At 39.2% G+C, this 19,630-nt stretch overlaps 1 protein-coding gene across 2 annotated transcripts in view; it reads right to left on the reverse strand.

Annotated features, from left to right (window-relative positions):
• The window catches only part of ACSL1 (acyl-CoA synthetase long chain family member 1), a 31,090-nt gene continuing 11,460 nt past the window's right edge, over positions 1 to 19,630 (reverse strand). For both annotated transcript variants that reach the window (XM_009953665.2, XM_009953664.2), the window contains 16 exons: positions 18,527 to 18,626; positions 18,181 to 18,359; positions 15,347 to 15,379; positions 15,118 to 15,169; positions 14,236 to 14,309; positions 13,114 to 13,191; positions 10,004 to 10,138; positions 8,286 to 8,420; positions 7,242 to 7,337; positions 6,145 to 6,217; positions 5,363 to 5,451; positions 1,985 to 2,101; positions 1,478 to 1,621; positions 849 to 950; positions 699 to 770; positions 1 to 493 (listed from right to left, as the gene is read on the reverse strand). In XM_009953665.2, coding sequence (XP_009951967.1) covers positions 353 to 493; positions 699 to 770; positions 849 to 950; positions 1,478 to 1,621; positions 1,985 to 2,101; positions 5,363 to 5,451; positions 6,145 to 6,217; positions 7,242 to 7,337; positions 8,286 to 8,420; positions 10,004 to 10,138; positions 13,114 to 13,191; positions 14,236 to 14,309; positions 15,118 to 15,169; positions 15,347 to 15,379; positions 18,181 to 18,359; positions 18,527 to 18,626 — 1,620 coding nt within the window. In that variant the 3' untranslated portion in view covers positions 1 to 352. The remainder of the gene's footprint in view (positions 494 to 698; positions 771 to 848; positions 951 to 1,477; positions 1,622 to 1,984; positions 2,102 to 5,362; positions 5,452 to 6,144; positions 6,218 to 7,241; positions 7,338 to 8,285; positions 8,421 to 10,003; positions 10,139 to 13,113; positions 13,192 to 14,235; positions 14,310 to 15,117; positions 15,170 to 15,346; positions 15,380 to 18,180; positions 18,360 to 18,526; positions 18,627 to 19,630) is intronic.

Raw genomic sequence — 19,630 nt, forward strand, 5'->3', positions numbered from 1 at the left:
GACAACTGCAAAATACACTGCAGACAGCAAACGTGCTGGCAATAAGAAAACCTTAGCTCCTTGATGAAGGAGAGTCCCATTTTTGGCCGAGGAAGTCTTAAATAACTTACATATAGTTACCATTTATAGTTAAGGCTCTTTTTTGGAAATTGTAGGTCACCATAAAAACAGTATGCAACACAACTTGACAGTAAGGCAGTGTTCCATTTCTTCAATGTTCCTATGGCAAGTACCCATTTTAGTACAAGTTAATGATTGCACAGTTTCCTTCCCTATGTTTGCTGTAGTCAAATTACAGATATCAAGGCCAACAGTAGACAGACATGTGCCACTTTCCTCATTCCATCCCCAGTTACATTTTGGCATTAGCATAGAGTTCATCTATCTGTGACTGGAAATATTTTCGCAGTTCTGGTCTCTTCGCCTTCAGTGTTGGTGTCAGCAGGCCGTTTTCAATAGAAAACATTTCAGTGTGCAAGACAATGTCTTTGACCTGGAAAGTAAACAGTTACTAGTTAAGCTGCGTTCCCTGAAATAGATACGGCTATTAAAAAATTGCCCAGACATCACAACAACAAAAAAAAAAACACTTCAAAAAACTTTCCAGATGCAAGTTAAAAGCAGTTTCTGGGGAGTCAGATTATATTGGTGTTGAGAAGTTTAATGAATTGGGTGTTTGGTTCTCACATGCATCTTACCTGTTCAAATGACTTCAATCCAGATTCTTTCCCAATCCTCACCATGTCTTCCAGAATGTGTTTTTTGAGGTCCTGTGGATACAGGAATACATTGTATAGCTCGAAAAAGCTGATGCCAAACAACTAACTGTTCAGGTAGGTATGACTCACCTTGTTTTTGCATAGCTCTTCATACGAGCCTTCAAATCCCTTTTTCTTGGCCCAGTTGCGCAAAGTCTCAGGATCAGGTACCACAACAGCTACTAAGAAGGCCTAAAAAGGAATTTTTATCAAGCTTTTTTCTTTCAAAGTCAACTCTTTAGTTCCTACACATTTCTCACTAGTCCGTGTTAGGTTTTTGGACAGCATTTCTTATCCTGCTGAAATTCATCAGCTTTCTGCTACTTGAACACAGGAGTGCAGCTCAAGGTTGCACTTGAGAGAATTACTCTTGTTAAGACTCACATTTCAGTTTACACTTGCAGAAACCTCCACATCTTGGTTTGTTTTGGTTTGGTTTTTTTTTTGTTTGTTTGTTTGTTTTATTTTCCCTGCATACTGTTAGCAATTTATGTACAGTCATTAATACTCAAATTAATCCAGCTCCACTACATGGTCTGAAACTAAATCCAGAAACATGCTGTATTAACTGCTGGAGTCCAAAGTACATTCAGAACCAAAATGTGTAATGTTGAATTTTTTTTTTAGTATTTCAGTCCCAAAGTTTGGGGGTGGGGAAGGATGACTTTTCTGCAGTGGTCTCTTGCATTCATTTTTAAAGTTACCTGAAGAATGCTTACCTGCAAGCTCTCTCCATGGACAAACACCTGAGCGACTGCTTCACATCTCAGATACACATTTTCTATTTTCTCTGGTGCTATGTACTCTCCCTGGGCTAGTTTAAATATGTGTTTTTTCCGGTCAATGATCTTCAACGTACCATTCTGTTGACAGAAATAACTTCCACTCAGAAGAGGCACTTCAAGTGAAAAACCAATCTACGTAGCTTAAGCATGCCACATTAGTACAGTAACACAGTGCTAGAGCCTGAGTATGGTCAAATTAACATCAGAAGGAAACAGGCTCTGCACCCAACTAATCTAAACTAGGGAAAGCCTCAGGATTGGCACTGCTAATACTTTCTTAGCCCCAGGCACACAGATTTATCTGCAACAGTAATTATCCTCCTCCTAAAATTACTTGTCTCACCTAATTCATTGTGTTCAATACCAAGTATTTTCCATTTTATTTGTTTGGTTACTGCTAATAACTACAGAAGTACATTTCAGCTATGTAAGTTAACTTACCGGTAGCCATTTCCCAATATCTCCTGTATGAAGCCAGCCATCTTTGTCCAGAGCTTCTGCTGTTTTTTCTGGATCTTTCAAATAGCCACGAAACACACTTGGCCCTTTTACACACACCTGAAAACAGCCATTTGTTAACATATGCTACTATGAAGGGAAGTCAAACAACACTATTTGCAATGAATGCTTTCTCCAATGGTTCTCAATAACCCCCCCACAAAAGATTAAATTTATGCGTTAGTACAGAAATATCTAGTCATGGTTTTTTGGAGGCCTAACACTTTCCATTGGTATAAAGTATAAGAAGCAATTGGAAGCATCTGTTCCAGTCTATCAGCATGTTCCTACCTGCTATTTGAACGACCTGAATTTATCAGAGGAAGTTTATTTTTATTTATCCAAAGAAATTCTACTGAATCCAGAAATATGACCCCTAAGCCTGGCAACGTATTTGTTTCAGCTTTGGTAAGCAGCACTAGTGATGAAAAAGCTGTATATACAGCAAGTTATGCGTTTGTTGTCCAAAAGTAAACCAGTTAATACCTTAGAGCACTCAAGACTTATCTGTAAGGGAAACCTGCATTTTCTTTAAATTAAAGGTTATCTGGATTTGTGTATCAAGCAGAAAACCAGGAACAACTTCTTTGGATGTAACTGGATGCATAGGCATTATTAGGATCAAAAAAATGTGCTTACAAGGTATGAGAAAAGAATCAACAAGGTTAGAGGTTTATTGGTGAAGAGGTTGCAAGAGAATCAGGTCAGACCTTACGAGCTAAATTAGAACAGTTAGTAGTTCATCTGTCAGTAGAGAACACAAAAGTAAAGCAACTAGTCAGGAACATGGAGTAGAGCCTGAAGCATCCAAAGATGATCCCAGATTTAAGTATTTTCTTCTCTATATAACACCCAATGTTGCATAAGTTTTCTTTGGTGGGGAAAGGGAGGACACAGGATAGGACTTCTGTTATTTAAGGATCAGGAGGATTATGAAATACCTCCGTAGAAGTAAGGACAGAAAGAAAGGCAAAATAAACAAGGTTGAAGCAAAAAACTTAAAGACGCCTGCTGCACACAACTTTTGTGGAAGCGGGAGTCCAAAACCCCTGAAACTCTACACAAAAGTCCTCAAAAACAAGAAAGGATTCAAACCATTGCACCAGCTTGGGAGGGGCTTCGCAATGCACAGGTGACAAAAGACAATAAGAAGGGTCTGGTCTGGGCAATATTATCAGGACTCTAGAACAAATCTAGAAGAATGGGATAGAAAATCCAGTTTTAAGTTAAGGCCAAATGGATAATAAATATCAATGGGGCTGATAAAATACTAGGCCAACTATTGGTCTAGGGGATTAGTACAATTGTAAAGTGAGCCAGGAACTCTTACTAAAGACTCTTCAGGCGCTAATGTAAATTCTCAGACTAGAAGAAATTACTAGTAGTTTGGAGACCAACTCTTGAAAAACTCATCCCAAGTATTTTCAGTGCTTACCTCAGCATAGAAATACATGCATGCTGGTGAACTATAGTACAATGAGCAGCAGATGTTGCCAACAGGAGGGAGATCAAAGTATTAGTGAGGGTTCTAATGACCTTGAAGGAACAGTATCAAGCTCATGATCAAACCAAGGTCATGTTTTAAGAACCAAGTTATTTCTGCTATAAAACAGAGCTTATCTGGAAGGATAACAGTAGAGGAAGATTCCACATGTCCCAGTCAAGTTAAAGGCTGACTGATCAAAATGTTTCATTTTTCATGGCTCCTGCAATCACAGGATGGCTGTAGGTGACAGCTTTTCCCAGTAGAAACAGCAAACCATTTATCTTTTTCCTGCTCACTGGCACCAAGACCTCATCTGCATATAAGCATATATATTCTACTCACAAATTTATCCTTCTTGAACATGAATAACTGGCAAAAGTGGAAAGTAAGGCTGACAGAACACAGAACATTGAAAGCTTACTTTCAGAAAGGAGGACTAGAAGTGTTTAACCTAGCTGTAGGGCAGACAGACCATGAGGAAAAAGATCTATTTTAGGCAAAGGATGAGAGCAAGTTCTATAGCTATGGGCTTCAGTTCTGTGAAACAAGTTACAACACTTATTTGTTAAAGTCAGAATAGCTCACACTGAGGAAGCTAGGACTGAAAGACTAAGATAGGTCCTGATATATTAAGGAGCTACCATATTTATTCAAGTCCAAAGTAACTCCTAATGCAGCAAACTTTCACAATAATTGGAAGCAAAACATTTTTAGAAGTTTTTTTCAAGAACTACTTAACTTTCTCATTATGAGAATTTATACTCAGTTCCTCTAGCAGACCAAGCCTTAAAAGCATATTTAAAGCAAAGAAAAAATTTTTGGTGAATACTGAACATTGTGTTATACACAACACAGGAAAATCTTGACATTGCAAGTGGAGAGCAAGCAGTTTCCCACCACAAAGCCCAACTAAATCCTTATGTATTTCTGGCAATTAAAGCCCAATGATTTGTCTCTATAGTCTCATATGAATTACAACCAAAACGAAGACTATATATTGTTTGCAGTCACAAGTTAGTTACTCACTTAAGCTACTTTTTATTTATCTATTTCTTACACCCCAACTGCCCTCAAGGCCTCTCAAAAGCATATGAAAGATACCCCAGTTAGTTTGCTTCCAACGTTTGGGGAAAATAAATTATTTCATGGACATCTGTTTAAAGTGTATACCAAAGTTCAAGCTGTATATATTTTACTTTGAAAAAATATTGGAAGATATAACATATAGCATTACATATAAAGATACAAATCCGAGTCCTCAAAGTGCCATTTGTAAAACATACGTGTTCGGTTTGTGCAGGCTGCAGAAAATGTTTCAGAAGAATTTGCAGGCAGTTGTCACAAATCATTAGCAGCCTTCATGGCATTTTGTCTCCATTTCTCTTAACAGTGTTCCAGCCACTTTGAATTACCTCATCTCGCAGATCACAAGCTGGGTAACAAGCTACATGCATCAGCTGTCCTCCAGCACTTGGCAGTGGGGGTGAGGGAGGAGCCCTCTGCTAGCTTTTACTGAAGGATAAATGCAGGAGGAGATAGCTAGCTTCTCAGCTGTCCCACAGCTGGAAGATGGCACATTGGTCACACAACCATAAATACTTAGTAATCTGTTATCCCACAGTAAGCTGCTTTTTCTCCCCTCCAATACACTATTTTCTGGTTTGCTTCTGTGAATTGTTGGCTGACATCTCATGCAGGCAAGGCAGGCATCTTTGATTTTAGACAGTAGGCCATGTTTAGCATTTCACTAAACTCAGACAGTTGTTATTTTAGGAACAAAAAACATTTTCCAAGATTTCATAAGAGGCTCATGTTGACCTTTGGAAATTACTTACCTCACCCTCTCCTTTGGCAGCCAAGTAATTCATTTCTTGTACATCAACAAGCTTGATGATACTGCATGGCATTGGTGCTCCAACATGACCTATTAAATAGAATAACACTTCAATAGCCTGAACTGCTTTTTACTCAGCTCCTTAAAACAATAAGCTGGTTACATGCTAAAGCAAAAAAAGATTGAAAACTGATTTCTGGTACCGTACTACACCAATACCAGCACAGTAATAGCTTACATTTGCTGGGACTGAAACATTAAATTCTCAGATATCCCTAGAATGTCACAAGCTGAACTATGTACTCAGGCTTGCTTTTTCTTACAATCAGGATCCTCACTCTATGGACACATTTAAGTAGCAAAAGTCCCACTATAGTTTCAATTATCAGTATTATTTCAGTTAGGGAGCTAGAGATGTAACAGCTGACAGAAATGCAGACTGTTTGCTCCAACACCAAAAAATGCCATTTAAATTTCCAGCACTGTGTTTATATACAGAAGACTCATATTCTGTACAAGATACAAGGGTTGATATTATGACTTCCCCTCTCCTAAATCCACTTCAATTTACAAGGACAAAGCCTATCAGAAGTTTAGATTACTGAACATTCCTAGCTATTTAGGGGCAGAAACTTCAAGTGATCCCTTCAAAGCTTTTTTACTTCAGTTGAAGACAAACAGAATTTTATGCTTCATGATAGATACTGAAGACTAAGTAATGTGATAAGAGACCTCTATAGCATCCTGAAATTTAAAAGACAGGTAGACCCTTAAACTCCATACCCGCTGTCCAGTCACCAGGCAGTGACAGTGAGCATCCAGCTGTGCATTCAGTCTGTCCATAGCCTTCATAGAACTAGGACATGAAACCAAAACATTTAAGATTTACTTTTCAATATAGTTTCTTCAATAAAATTAAATTACTATTTTGCTTCTTTTTCTAGTTGTTTAAATTTGAGTTTAGCAAAATCCCCAGCATCTTCTAAAAAGATTATCACTGCGTTAGAGTTTTATCACAATATACAATTTTAAGTGCTAACATTCCACCTTCAGTTCCAACATTTAACCTAAGTTCACATGCTATTTGACAGCTGTATAGATCAAACAGAAAGGGAGCAACAGGAAGAAACTAAGAACAGTGGTACTAGCAAGGACTTCATTCACATATTTTAAGGACAGGTTTGTCCAAGACAGCCAGGAATGGAATCCCTACACCCCATCACAGCTCTGTGATTATTACACACAAGACAGGCTTCCCTTTTCTGTGCAGAATGCATTGCTACACCAGCACACCATTGAAGAACTTCAAGAAGTCACAGAAGCCTCACATTTTAGAGTGTTTTTCATGTTTTCTATCCTTGAAATTTATTTTAACACATTTGCTCCATCCTGTGCCATTGTTCTCCAGATTTCACCTCAAAAAGCATATACTTTGAAGAGGCTCTGAAGATAAATGCAGTGTGTGCAACCTTATTCTCCCCAGTCTTATCTTCAAAGCAACAACGCCACAGTATCATCATCTTTATGACATTCTCTACAGTAGTTTTGAATACATCTGTAAGTAAGGCAAGTCACAGATACTTAATCCAAGAACATTAATTATTGCTTACAGCAGCCTCCCCCCCAAATCTTTCCCTTAAGACAGTTCAGCTGGATAATTCAGTTATTATAAAGACTGTGATGAATACAGAAATCTCAGGGGACTGAGAAACTCTGGAAAGGAGTACATACTTGTGTAGTCTCCATGAAGAAAGCCAGGAGTTATCCCTATAATCAGACTCCTAGAAATGTTCTAACAGACTCCTAGAAATGTTCTAACAAAGCTGGAACCAGGTATTAAAATCTTTTTTTTGTTTTAGGATTAAGGCCAGGAAACTCACCTGACAGCCAAGAGCTGTTCTCAAGAAGGTCAGTACACTTGCAGATACAGGTGCTGCCCCTGTAACCATCAGCCTTACTTTTCCTCCCAAACTTGCCTACAACAGACACAAGATACTGTGGACACCAAAAGCATTTTAGAGATATTTCCAGAGTCTTTTTCTGTCCCACCCTCAGCCACTATTCACCTACAGTGCCACCCACATATGTTAGAGATTAAGTTTAGTCTCCTAGTGCAAGCTGTCTTTCTTGCAGTATTTTTCATCTCATTAATGGCTGGAAGAAACGGTATCTCAAACATACAGTATCTGCAAAGACTGTTGTGGTGTAACTGCAATGCAGACTCTGCCAAAAGCCTGAAGAGCTTAAGTCATGTCCTTACAGCAATGGCTTTATTTTTAACTGCCTTGTATCAGCTTCTCATACATCCTGAATGCTATAAAAAGCAGCCACAGGGGCATGTTGTACAACCAAGGTTAAGGCCACAGCAAGTGAGTGCCAGATATAACAGCAGGAATAACTTACTAGTGACCAACAGTGAGGAGACAGTAGGGGCTACAGGTGGCACTGTGTCACATTTAGCATTCCTCCTTCGGAAGGACAGTGCTTGCTTTCAAAGTGGTAAGACAGGAGCACCAAACTGTTTTAGAGTAACTTCCCTAAGATAGTTAGCTGATACTATTAGAACAAAGGGAACTGAAAACACAAAGTTGGAAATAGGTTCTGCATTAACATGGGGAAAAACTTCTTTACTCTGAGGGTCACAGAGCACTGGAACAGGCTGCCCAGAGAGGTTGTGGAGTCTCCTTCTCTGGAGACTGGATGCGTTCCTGTGTGACCTACTCTAGGTGTAGTAGGCAGGGGGGTTGGACTAGATGATCTTTCGAGATCCCTTCCAACCCCTAACATTCTGTGAATAGACAGCTTTGATTTTTATTCTGAGTAGCCATGTAGTCTTTGATCAGTGATGAAAGCCATACCAGATACAACCATTCATATGAAATTCAGCAGTTGCAAACTTAAGACTCAAAGGCTTTCAAGCATACCTGTATTTTGCGGAAGATTACTTTATCCCAGAAACTGTTATTTCTAACTATACCACTTCTGAGTTCTGCTTCTTTCCTCTTGGAAGCAAAATCCAGCATCCACCTCTTTAATGAAGTATCTGCCTGTCCAAAAATCTATTAGGAAAGATGATCTGTGGTTAGAAGCCTCAGACTACCATTCCCTTTTTCTTACAGAAGCATGCATAGAGACTCTTTAACAGAAAACAAAGTAAATTAAACAACCTTTATTAGCAGGCATCTTAACTCTAGTAAGAAATACTTGTGGATTTTGATTTTGGCCTCTACCTCAGTTTAAGATACGTGCATCAAAATTAGCACTTAACTAATCCTTGCTTCCCAAACTGTGTGATGCTGTTTCAATGTATAGTTTCTTCATTAAAATGAATGAATATTCCAGTATGATCAAAATTAGAGTATAATCCTCAGCGTACGAAAAGCACACGACCATAATATGTGATGTAATGCAGGGTTTTCTGAGGAGATGCAGGTCCCTTCAGAAATATAAAATGGAGATCTGTCTTGTACATATAAAATTTCTTTTTAGATCACTTTTCAAAGGCTCCTAGTTATCCTCAAGAAGACAGAGCAAACCCAACAACAGACCACAGATTAGTATATTCACTTGGAAAACCCAGCAGCTTTTCTGCATTATGGCCTCCCTGCCACCCCAATTTCCTACTTGTTAACTTCACATGCTAGGTTGGGTGCAAGGTTGGGTGAGGTTGAAACAGTACCACAGAAGTGTGAAAGCCTCAAAGCACCAGAGTTAACAAGCAATAGGACATCATGAAAGGAGAAGAGAGTCCCCCAGCTTTGGCTCTGCTTCTCAAATTCCAGTACAGAATGCATGAGCAGAATGAGGGGCTATGTTTTAAGCACTACAGGCTGGTCTCAGGATTTCCTCCCCTCCAAATCTAACAGAGTTGCACTATTTGTTCCCGGGGCCAAGCAGAACCTTGTATTACTTGCTGTTCCTCTAGTCTCATGATTAGAACACTGTCCTGGCTAAGACAGCCTAGACAGCTCTGCCATTTCTTTAGCAGTCACATGACTTCTTGTTATATCCTTCAACTCCTCTGGCTGTATTCCAAGAAGAGTCAGTCATCCACATGGAAAAGGATGTTTAAAATCTGAAGTCCAAGAAAGAAAATCTGCTTTTGAATTCCCATCTCAGATGACCGTGAGAAGGCAATCAGCAAGCACAGGACCGACTAGGGCTGCTGACACACCCTCTCCCCAGCACTCCTGACTGGCTGGTTTATAGGTCTCCCTGCTACAACACACTGGCTGCTGCGTAGGAAACTGCCATGCAAACATAGGCAAACACCTGACCTTGGTTTGCAAATTCCACTCCATGAGTCAGATGCTAAAAGCGTGGCATGCAGCTACTAAGCCTCATGTTCATGTTGTATATGGGACTTAAATAACTTAAAGCAAAACTGTAAGGCATTAACCAAGCTAGAGAGAACCCAGTCCCCTAGTCAGACTTTTAAACACTAGTATTTGCTGCCTGAAAATGTTTTAATACAACCAGTACTACTCCCTTGGCACTTTCAGCTCTTTTAGAAAGAGATACACAAATTTGTTAACATGCCAATTTAACACCCCAGAGCACAGTTACTCCTGCCCTGGCAGCACAAACTTCATAAAGCCTTTTAAAACCCTACACAGGTCTAGACTCATGCCTGTAGACTTACCTTGTCAAACATTCTGTTCAACAGTCTTGGTACTACAGGAAATACAGTTGGCTGCAGTGTTTTTAGGTCATCCATAAGCAGTCTGATGTCCCCTTGAAAGAATCCTATCCGAGCTCCATGGCACAGAACCACACACTGTTAGAAAAAAAGTAAACACTGAAAACAGAGGATGTATAACATGTTCTAGCTGTATACGTATGACAATTCTAAGCAGAGTGGACTGTCCAGGATCCACCTTAAATCCTCTTGGCTTCTGGACTACAAGATGGGACTAGAAAGACCAAGTAGCAAGATATGCCTGGTGTACACATGTCAAGGACTTTGACAGAATAAAATACATCACAAAAGCCTCTATCCAAAAAGGGCGGTTGGCCAAATAAGGCAATGCCAGTGACTCAGAGGTAGCAAAAGACTGAAAAGCACAAGTTCTTTACTGTAAATACCAGTATTTTTAAATAGACCCTTGTTTGTTTCCCTGCTATATACTAAGCAATTCTGCACTTAAAAGTCAGCACATGCTATTTGCTGGTCCAGCAGGGATTTCGGTCTTATGCTACTTGATTTCCATTCTCTTGCACTCTGGTTTTCCTTCCTGTTTCACAGGTCTGATGTGAGCAGAGGATTTGTTGTTAGGTGATCAAGATGCTCTTTAGAAGATTCTAGCAGAGCCACAGCTTATTTCTGCATCTACACCAAGGAAGGCAGACCTAATCCTCTTGCATTCTATATTCTGAGTTTAGAAGCTCGACCCGCCACACCTAAACACACCTTTTTTTTTCTTATTCTGTTTGGGTTTCATTTGCTCTGTTTAACAACATCTCTACTCTTCTTGTGTTTATCTATACCTGTTTGGTTTTATTTCTTCTGCTTCCTCCGTAACACCTCTTCCTTCATTCCCTGCCATCCATTCTCATCTTTTCTGCACGAGACACGCTAGAGTGTCATTCTTCCCCTTCACCTGTTCTTTGCCACCATCTGCTAGAAAGCAGCAAATATATCAGTCCAGATGGACTGAGCAGCAACTGCCTTTGCTAGGTGGGAACACATTTCTTCTGCCAAGCTCACTGACCGTCTAACTCCCCTAGGAAGTCAAAAATCAGAAAACATCAACTCTACAACAGGAGTAGGACTCTGAAGACTGCTTCTCACAGCACCTATGTTCATACATACTCCAAATAATAACAAATCTTTTCTCCTTTCTACTAAAAATATTCTTGCTTATCTCTTTATGTAAATATACAAGTATCTTAGAATGGTTTGGGTTGGAAGGGACCTTAAAGAACATCTAGTTCCAGCTCCCCTGCCATGGACAGGGACACGTTCCACTAGACCAGGTTGCTCAGAGCCCGATCCAGCCTGGCCTTGAACACTGCCAGGGAGGGGGCAGCCACAGCTTCTCCAGGAAACCTGCGCCATTGTCTCACCACCATCACAGTGAAGAATTTCCTTATATCTATCTAATCTAAATCTACCCTCTTCCAGTTTAAAGCCTTGTCCTATCATTACCCTCCCTGATCAAGAATCCCTCCCCACCTTTCCTGCACACCCCCTTTAAGTACTGAAAGGCTGCTAGAAGGTCTCCCCAGAGCCAGGGGAACAAGCCTTCTCCAGGCTGAACAACCCCAACTCTCTCAGCCTGTCCTCATAGGGGAGGTGCTCCAGCCCCCAATAATCTTCGTGGCCCTACTCTGGACGCCCCAACAGGTCCATGTCTTTGTGCAGGGGGCCCCAGAGCTGGCACAGCACTCCAGGTGGGGTCTCATGAGAGTGGAGCAGAGGGGGAGAATTACCTCCCTCGACCTGCTGGCCACACTTCTCTTAATGCAGCCCAGAATGCAATTGGCTTTCTGGGCTGCAAGTGCACATTGCCAGGTCATGTTAAGATGCTCATCGACCAACACCTGCTAATCACCTACTTCATAAAGACCTCAAACAGCAGGAGGAATATAGACATCCAAACGCGTTCTTATTTATCTTTTAGAACACAAGTTCCCATCCTGTTTCTACTGCATAATCAAGAGCAGAGCTGTTACCTACAGAGCTTGTACCTTCTGGTGCAAGACAGATCAGTAAAACAGAAGCTGAAGTAGAACTGGTACCAGGTTACCAGGAGAGTGCTGAAAGTCTAAGGGCACCTGTACACCTCAGTTAAGCTCCACTCCCAATATTCATAACATACATATACACACACACATATGCATATATACATTTTTATATCTGTATATAAACACACTTTCACTAGAAAGCTCAGGCTTCCTAACAAAACACAGGACAATTTCTGGCTCCATGTGCCTTTTCACACTTGCACAGAGGCAGTTTATTTCACTGCACAAACTGGGACATGACTATCTTCAACATACATATTTGCAGTCTCACCTTTGGGAGAGGTGTTAATTCACCTTCAGTAAGTACAGTAATTAAATACCCATACCTCTATTCTATCTAAGAAATTTGAGGAATTGCATCCTTTCAATAATGCATACTACCCAACTATGGGCTCAAAGGTCCTTAAGACTGCCAGTATTAAGATAACCTGAACCCCCTCATCCTCAAAAATGAAGCACTAGGTTTCGCTACATGGTAGAACAATCTATCCAAGAAAACTCAAAAGTTTGTCATTAAATAGCATGAAAAGTCATTTTCATTTCCTAGAAGGGATTTTCAGTGGAGTTCTCTTCCTTTTTATTGAAGTTTTAGAAACAATGGTAAGTTTAACCAACAAAATTACTTTAAGCAAGCAGGATACCACATTATAAAATAAATTTTTAAAGTTTGCAGACTAAAGAATAGCATGATTTGTTAACAATGCACTGATTATATTAGAGGAAATTTCTAGGCAGCGTACATGTGCTAAAGTATTGTATCATGTTTCAGTAAATCAGTTTCTTATTAACCCCAGCTTTAAGGTGAATGTCTATATTTCAACATGAAAACCAATTGTCTAGTACTCACTGAAAGTTGTTTATGGGATACTGTTTTCCTTCCTTTCCTTTTCATACACATGTGCAAGAGTCAAAAAGGAACAGTGTGTATCATGGGGATTCAAGAGACATGCATTCTTTAAGAAAGGCAAGCTTCTCAATAGTTCAGTACAACAAACAGATGCTTACCTCAACGATTCTCTCAAACATATGAGCCAAGGGCAGAAATGATATCAGAATGTCATCAGGGGAAGGCATAAATGTTTTCTGAAAGTGTTAGCAAAATTAAATTCTCATGGGTTCTCCATTTTGCCTAAATTAAACACAACAATGAAATCTAGCATTGAAACTCTAGAGCATGGCCCTTGCTTCAGTTTTGTTATGAAGCTGCCTTGTCTTTCATTCATTAGAAAGATTACAGCAATGACTTCTAGCATGACTAAACACACACTGCAGAAATGGTAATCTTTTAAAATTGAGTACAGTGACCAGTTTATTACAGCTTATCATTCGTATGACTATGATCAGAATTTGTTTCTATTAGAAACCACAGGAAGTTCCTTTATGTGCCTTGGGAGGAAGAAGGAACAAAAAAGGTTAAAGTAGTATGCCTTAGGGGTTTAAAAGAGACACACTTTCATCTTGGATCAGAAGTTTGCTTGTCAAATTTACCATAAGGCTTATATCGAAAGTGCCTTACATGATGTAATTGTGAGACCAGTTGCTTAATTTAAAACCAATTCTATCTGCAGAGTACTTGGCATAATGAGCACAATTGTATTTTTAATTACATGTGTATATATTAGAACTTAGAATTGTCTTCTTAGCTAGCCTGCAGATGAACTGTAGTCTACTGTAAACTAAAAGTTAACACTGTATCAAGTAAAAATACAGTCGTGCTTCTTGCTAATTTATGCAAGGGCTTTAAGTATTTTGGGGGGTTAAAATACATTATAATTTCTCCCATCCTTAGTGGAAAAGGTTAGCTTCTGCACAAACCCTCTGATAGAAAGCTTGCACTAGTGACAAACACCATAAGCCCATGGCAGAATATAATGCAGATCCACATCAGAATTCACATAACATTTTGCTTGTATGAGACCAAGTTTTAAGTTTGTCAAGTTCTTGACCCTGACAGAAGAAACCAGGAAACACTGGCTTCTGACCTAGCATGGGCAGAGTGCTGTCAAGTTACATTTTCACTTGGATCTTACTAAGAGTTAAACCAAAGTTAATGATATTTCCATGTTGGTTTTACTCCCAAGATTCTTCCCTTCATGCAAATCCACAATGTTAACCTTTGCCATTTACCTCTGTGGTTTTCACAAAAGCTGAAGCATTGCTGACTATGTTTTGATGAGTGATCATAGCTCCTTTGGGGTTTCCTAAGGAAGAAGCACATCAGGATGCAACAGTGAAATTTTTAGATCCTTTAGTCACCAAGCAGTGTTAAAACTAATCTAATAGCATTTCAATCGATCAAATCCCTACTTTGATATTAATACCTTTCTTTGTATGTCAATTAAAGAAAGGCAGAGAACTTGCTAACATGCTGTCAAGAATAGCTGGTAACAATTAAGTAGGTTTGTGCTGAAATCCTCAATTTCACAAGGAAAGGAAATCCTTAAGAAATTGCTGTGTTTCTTGGATTAGCTTCTCTCATTCAAAAAAACTCATTTCTGTGAAGATCTAGCTTTCAAATCTAGACTAATTTCCGTTCTCACATCTGCTTTAAAAATATTAACTTCTTTTACTCTTCCCTTTTGCTTCCTGCCAGTGGTGCGTATTTACTCTCAAACGTAAAGTGTGTGACATCTAGCCAGTCTTCCTGTTTTGGTCTTACAAATTTTGCTAATACAGTACAAAAAAAAAGACTGTGGAAGAACTGGAAGTCTGAGGACTGATGCAGAGCCCTTATTATAATGGAAATGCAGGTTCAGTACTTATTTCCAAGCCCAAAAATGTAACACCTCCACCCCCAAAACTGCAACTCTGTATTAATCAGCTGGGAAGGAAAAAAAAAATTTAAAAAAATAAATCAAAAGGGAGCCTTACCATAAAACTTCCCCAGCTACTACTTGCCAAAAAGATGCAGCAGCAGGGGAGAGTCTTGAAAAAAAAACAGTAGGAGGGCTTCTGAATTAATTTTGCACATACAGGATAATAAATTCTGCATAATGTAATGAGGTGTACCTGTCGTTCCACTGGTGAAACAGATGACTGCTAGATCTTCTGGCTTTGGAGGCTATGAGAGTTAAGAAAGTATTAGTATGGTTAAGATAGCAAGGAAAAAGATTTTTCTGGACAAAACACTGAAATACTAGTGTTACTTTTGAACTACAGGAGATAGGGAGATTTGCTAGTTTGATCTACAGAATGCTATCCAGCTTCAGATTGTCACTTGAACTAATTTCATACTTACCATAGGTTTTTGCCTGTGTGCTCTTCCCAGCTCCTACAGAAAGGAGAGAAAGGGGAGAGAAACAGTTTAAACATGAGCACGTAACTTGTTTTGCTTTAAATTTGAGGCAAACATTACCAAACACCATAATACTCCATTATTTAGACTGTCTTGTTAAAGTATTTTAACTTTTATTATAAAAGTAACAAAAGGCTTTAAAGGACATTTTAAAGATATATAGACTAACTACCATGTTCTACAAATACAAAAGTGATAACTAATCTAAAATTCACTGGTTTTTTCCCAGCTAGTAAACCAGAAGTCACTCACTAAAGAAGCTCAAGGTTAAGCAGTATAAGGACAAGCCACAGCAGGCAATCATTCCTATACCTCATGCAGAAGACATGTGCCCCTGAAAATCGTTGAACAGATGAAGCAAGACTCATCTCAGTAAGCACCTTGCACTAACATCACTGCTTGTGAGAAGGAAGACCAAGTTTCCCCATGAAGGATCATTTTTGGTTTGTACTCCTTTTATACTGAAGAGTGGAGAGCACAAGATTCTGTCCTCCAGAACCTCTTCTTCCCTGTCTCTCCTTATGATTATTTAGGCCTGGCCATTCATGATGGCATAGTTCTTTAGGCAGAAGGGAATAGATACCAAGACAATGCTTTTATCATCAAGGATATAGTGATTAAGAGGAAAGATTTGAAAGCTGATGTTCAATATTTATGAGCTTTAAAGTTCGAAATCAAGACTTATTACTGTCATGTCTATTTAAAACTCAAAACAATACTAGCTTAAGGATTTACACAAATTAAAGTGGACCTTTTGTTAAGTATAGCTCTGTAAGCACCTTATGAGGGCAGACATCAGCTTCACCATTGCCTTTACATTCGAAGTACACAATAGCACTATGCATTCCTTTACTGGCCCTAGACTTCCTTTAGTATGATGAACTTCTTAGATTACCCAAAGAGGTTTCAGAAAAAAGGAGTGTCTGGAAACATAGTTACGATTCCCATACCTGTAAGTTTGTCCTTCTGAAACAGTGCCATTATGCAAAGATTTGCCACTATGACAATGCAGCTGCCTGCTCAAAACAGCATTTGCATTTCAAGTACCACCAGAAGCTAAATACTTCCCTCCAGCCTGTTTTGAGCAAGAGCTGTTATTTACTGAATATACAGCTAAGATCTCCACACACTTCCGATCTAAAACAGAACTCCAACATCTCTTCCTATTGAAGAGACATTTATTCACAGCTACTCATCTCTAAGTAACCACAGCATACATACAAATATTAGGCATCAGAAATCAAGCATATGGCATCTGGGAGATGCACAGAGGAACTGGTCACATAACATTTAAAGCACAGCTGAGCAATAAGCTCAAGCCAGAAATCCAGAAGACAAGCACTTGAAGCTAGAAGAGGTCATTCTATTCTAATCTAAGGTCCTCAACAGTTGATAGTTGCCTTTAGTAGACACTAAAAGCCTTTAGTAGACACTAAAAGCCTTTACCCCTAAAAAAACCAGTAGTGACAAAACTTATTCCTGCTTATGGAAACATTATTAGAAATATTTAAAGCATGCCTAACTTCTGAAATTTAGACAAAAGGCTGTTGGAGCACCTAATACTGCATTAATTCAAACATCAAGTGTTGCTCAGTAACAGCTACAATGAAGTCACACTACTGAAGCATCTAAACTTCTAACTTAAGGTAACATTCACCTCCTGGTTTTGTTTTTCTGTAGCTAGAAGATCCAGTGGAAAGCATCTTCCTCTGCCAAAAACTGGAGCTCAACTCAAGGAAAGAAGCCAACTTTAATGTACTAACTTGCAGTTGGGCCAATCTTTTTCCAAGTTTAACCCAACCCTTTTGCTGGTGAGCTATACAAGTCACTCTGCATAACATTTACAGCCCCATTTCAGCCTGGCAGTCTTACTGAGGCTAGTTAGCTACGATACAGTTAATCATCTTTTAAAAGACATGCTGGCATTTTTGTGTCTTTACCAGAAGGTGGCCCTGTTAACATAGCAGTTAAGACAGCTGTGAAAACAAGTTCAAGGAAATGAAGTATTTCACACTAGTTACTGACACCTGCACAAGACAAGTATACTTATTTGGAGATACTCAAGCCCTAGTGAGCCAAGCCTTTACCAGAACTCTAGCTGGAACCAGGCTAAACCTAGTTTCATAATCTCACAGTAAAGATGTACTCCAAATAATGAGTGGAGTTATGAAATAAACTTGCATAAGAGATCTGTGCAGACAGAATAACTACAAGCAAAGCCAAGACTCAAACATTAAGTGGCTAATCAAACTGCTTTCTACTTCCAACACCTAAAAGTCTCATTCCCCCACATTACCATAAGCTTACCCTGGAACAGTTTACTGCCATTTTCCTCCTCCCCTAGAAAACATTTTGTAGATTCAGCTTACAGGGAAAGATGCCATTCTTTTTGCAAGACCAAAGCTACACAGGCTCTTTTTGAAATAAGTATTTCTGAAGTATTAGTCATGGTATATAATTATCATGTTACTGCTTCACAGGGGCAAGCCTTAACACTCCGATCTGATGTTCAGTCTGGACTATGTTAACAAGCTTTCATTCTGTCATCTTGACATACACACGTCTACATTTTCAGCACTGTGATATACGATCAGCAAGTTGTCTTCTTCCTATTTTTTTTTAATAATTTTTTGTATAAACATCTATCCAAGAGATTAAGTATTTTGAAACTAATCCACCACATTTTGTTCAGTCCTAAAAATCTGTTCAACAGACACTGTCTTCTTCCTCCACGAGTAAATGTGATGAAAGCAGTAAAGCAGGTTAAGTTTGCTTACCTCTATTTCTCTCATGCTGAAGACTTCCACCCCACACTTTTTGCCACGTTCCACAAGATCCATGCCAAAAGACTCCATGATAACAATGGTGTTGAGTATTGGAGTTTCACCCTTTTCCACACTGGTTAGCAGAAGTTTGGCCTTGTCAGGTTTGTCACAGAAAACCAATGACAAGTCAGCTGATGAAAGAGAACAACATTATCAATAAGAGAAGTTGAGTTTAGACTAGATCCATACACACTGCAGAACATGCTAATGGAAGACTTTTCTGAAGAAGGCTACAGTTCTGCCCTCAGTCTGCTCTGCCATCACACATTCAGTTGCTGAACTACTGAAAGTGTCCTACCTTTGTTCACAATGTACGTAATTGCTTCAGTTCCCAGTGTATCATAGAGTGGCACCACCACCATGGAGAACGCATAACATCCCTGTTCAATGATAACCCACTGCACAGAAAGAAGAGATGCAAGTCACTGTGTTTGTTATCGTAACAGATCTCCAAGAAAGACTCATATTTGGATTCTAACAAGGAAGCTAGTAGGACAGACCTCATTTGGACAAGTCTTTCTAAAAATCAAGTGGCAGTTTGTATCATTTGTTTACTTCAAAAACCTACTAAATTTCCACCTGTGGAAGGAGGAAAAAAAAAAAAAGGAGCTATGGGAAAGAATCCAATCCAATAAAGTTAAACTCTGCCCTTAAGAGTAATTTTAAGTACCTTTGAAAAACATTAACTGTCCCCTTAGTTCACCTATTAACAGAAAGATATTTGAATAAGAGTACAGTATTTTTTCTTGTGTTTAGGTTATTGAGGTAGCCAGCGCCTTCAATATTCTATGTTACCATGACACATGAATCGGTGAAAGGCTTGCTCATGTCTTGACACACACTGAATTTATACACACACAGTATTCTTACCTCTACATTGTCTGCATCTCATTAGATGGCCAGACATGCAACACAGTTAAACCAGAGGTCCTTTGGAAAGCCAGGCCCAGAAAGTTTCTCAGCATTTCCCAAGACTAACCACTCTTCTTTAAAGGAATCTAATCTGAAGACTTCTATTAAAAAAATGCAATTGCATCCCTGCAAGCTGCAATAAGACAGATTTGCCTGCTAACAAGTGCAGTACTCAAAAACCATAACGGATGTTGCAGCTATATTGTGCATGATGCAAGCTGACAATACTTTACAGCAAGCCTGATTTCATCTGAAGTACTATCAAGGTAAGATAGTCAGATAGTAGCTATTTGGTATAGTTTGTAAACCACTAGCTACACTGAAATACTGATTACTGTGCCGCTCCTGAAATAGGAGCCTCCAAACATGTGAAGACGACAGTGGAACTGGAACATTTCAGTTTCTCCCACCAAAGAAGAGTGACAAAAATTCTCAGACACCATACCTTTATTCAGTTCCAGTTACAGGAACAAAACATGCATCTTTAAAA

Source organism: Leptosomus discolor, chromosome 4 (genome assembly GCF_034619465.1).
Source record: "Leptosomus discolor isolate bLepDis1 chromosome 4, bLepDis1.hap2, whole genome shotgun sequence".
In the NCBI taxonomy this organism is placed as follows: domain Eukaryota; kingdom Metazoa; phylum Chordata; class Aves; order Leptosomiformes; family Leptosomidae; genus Leptosomus; species Leptosomus discolor.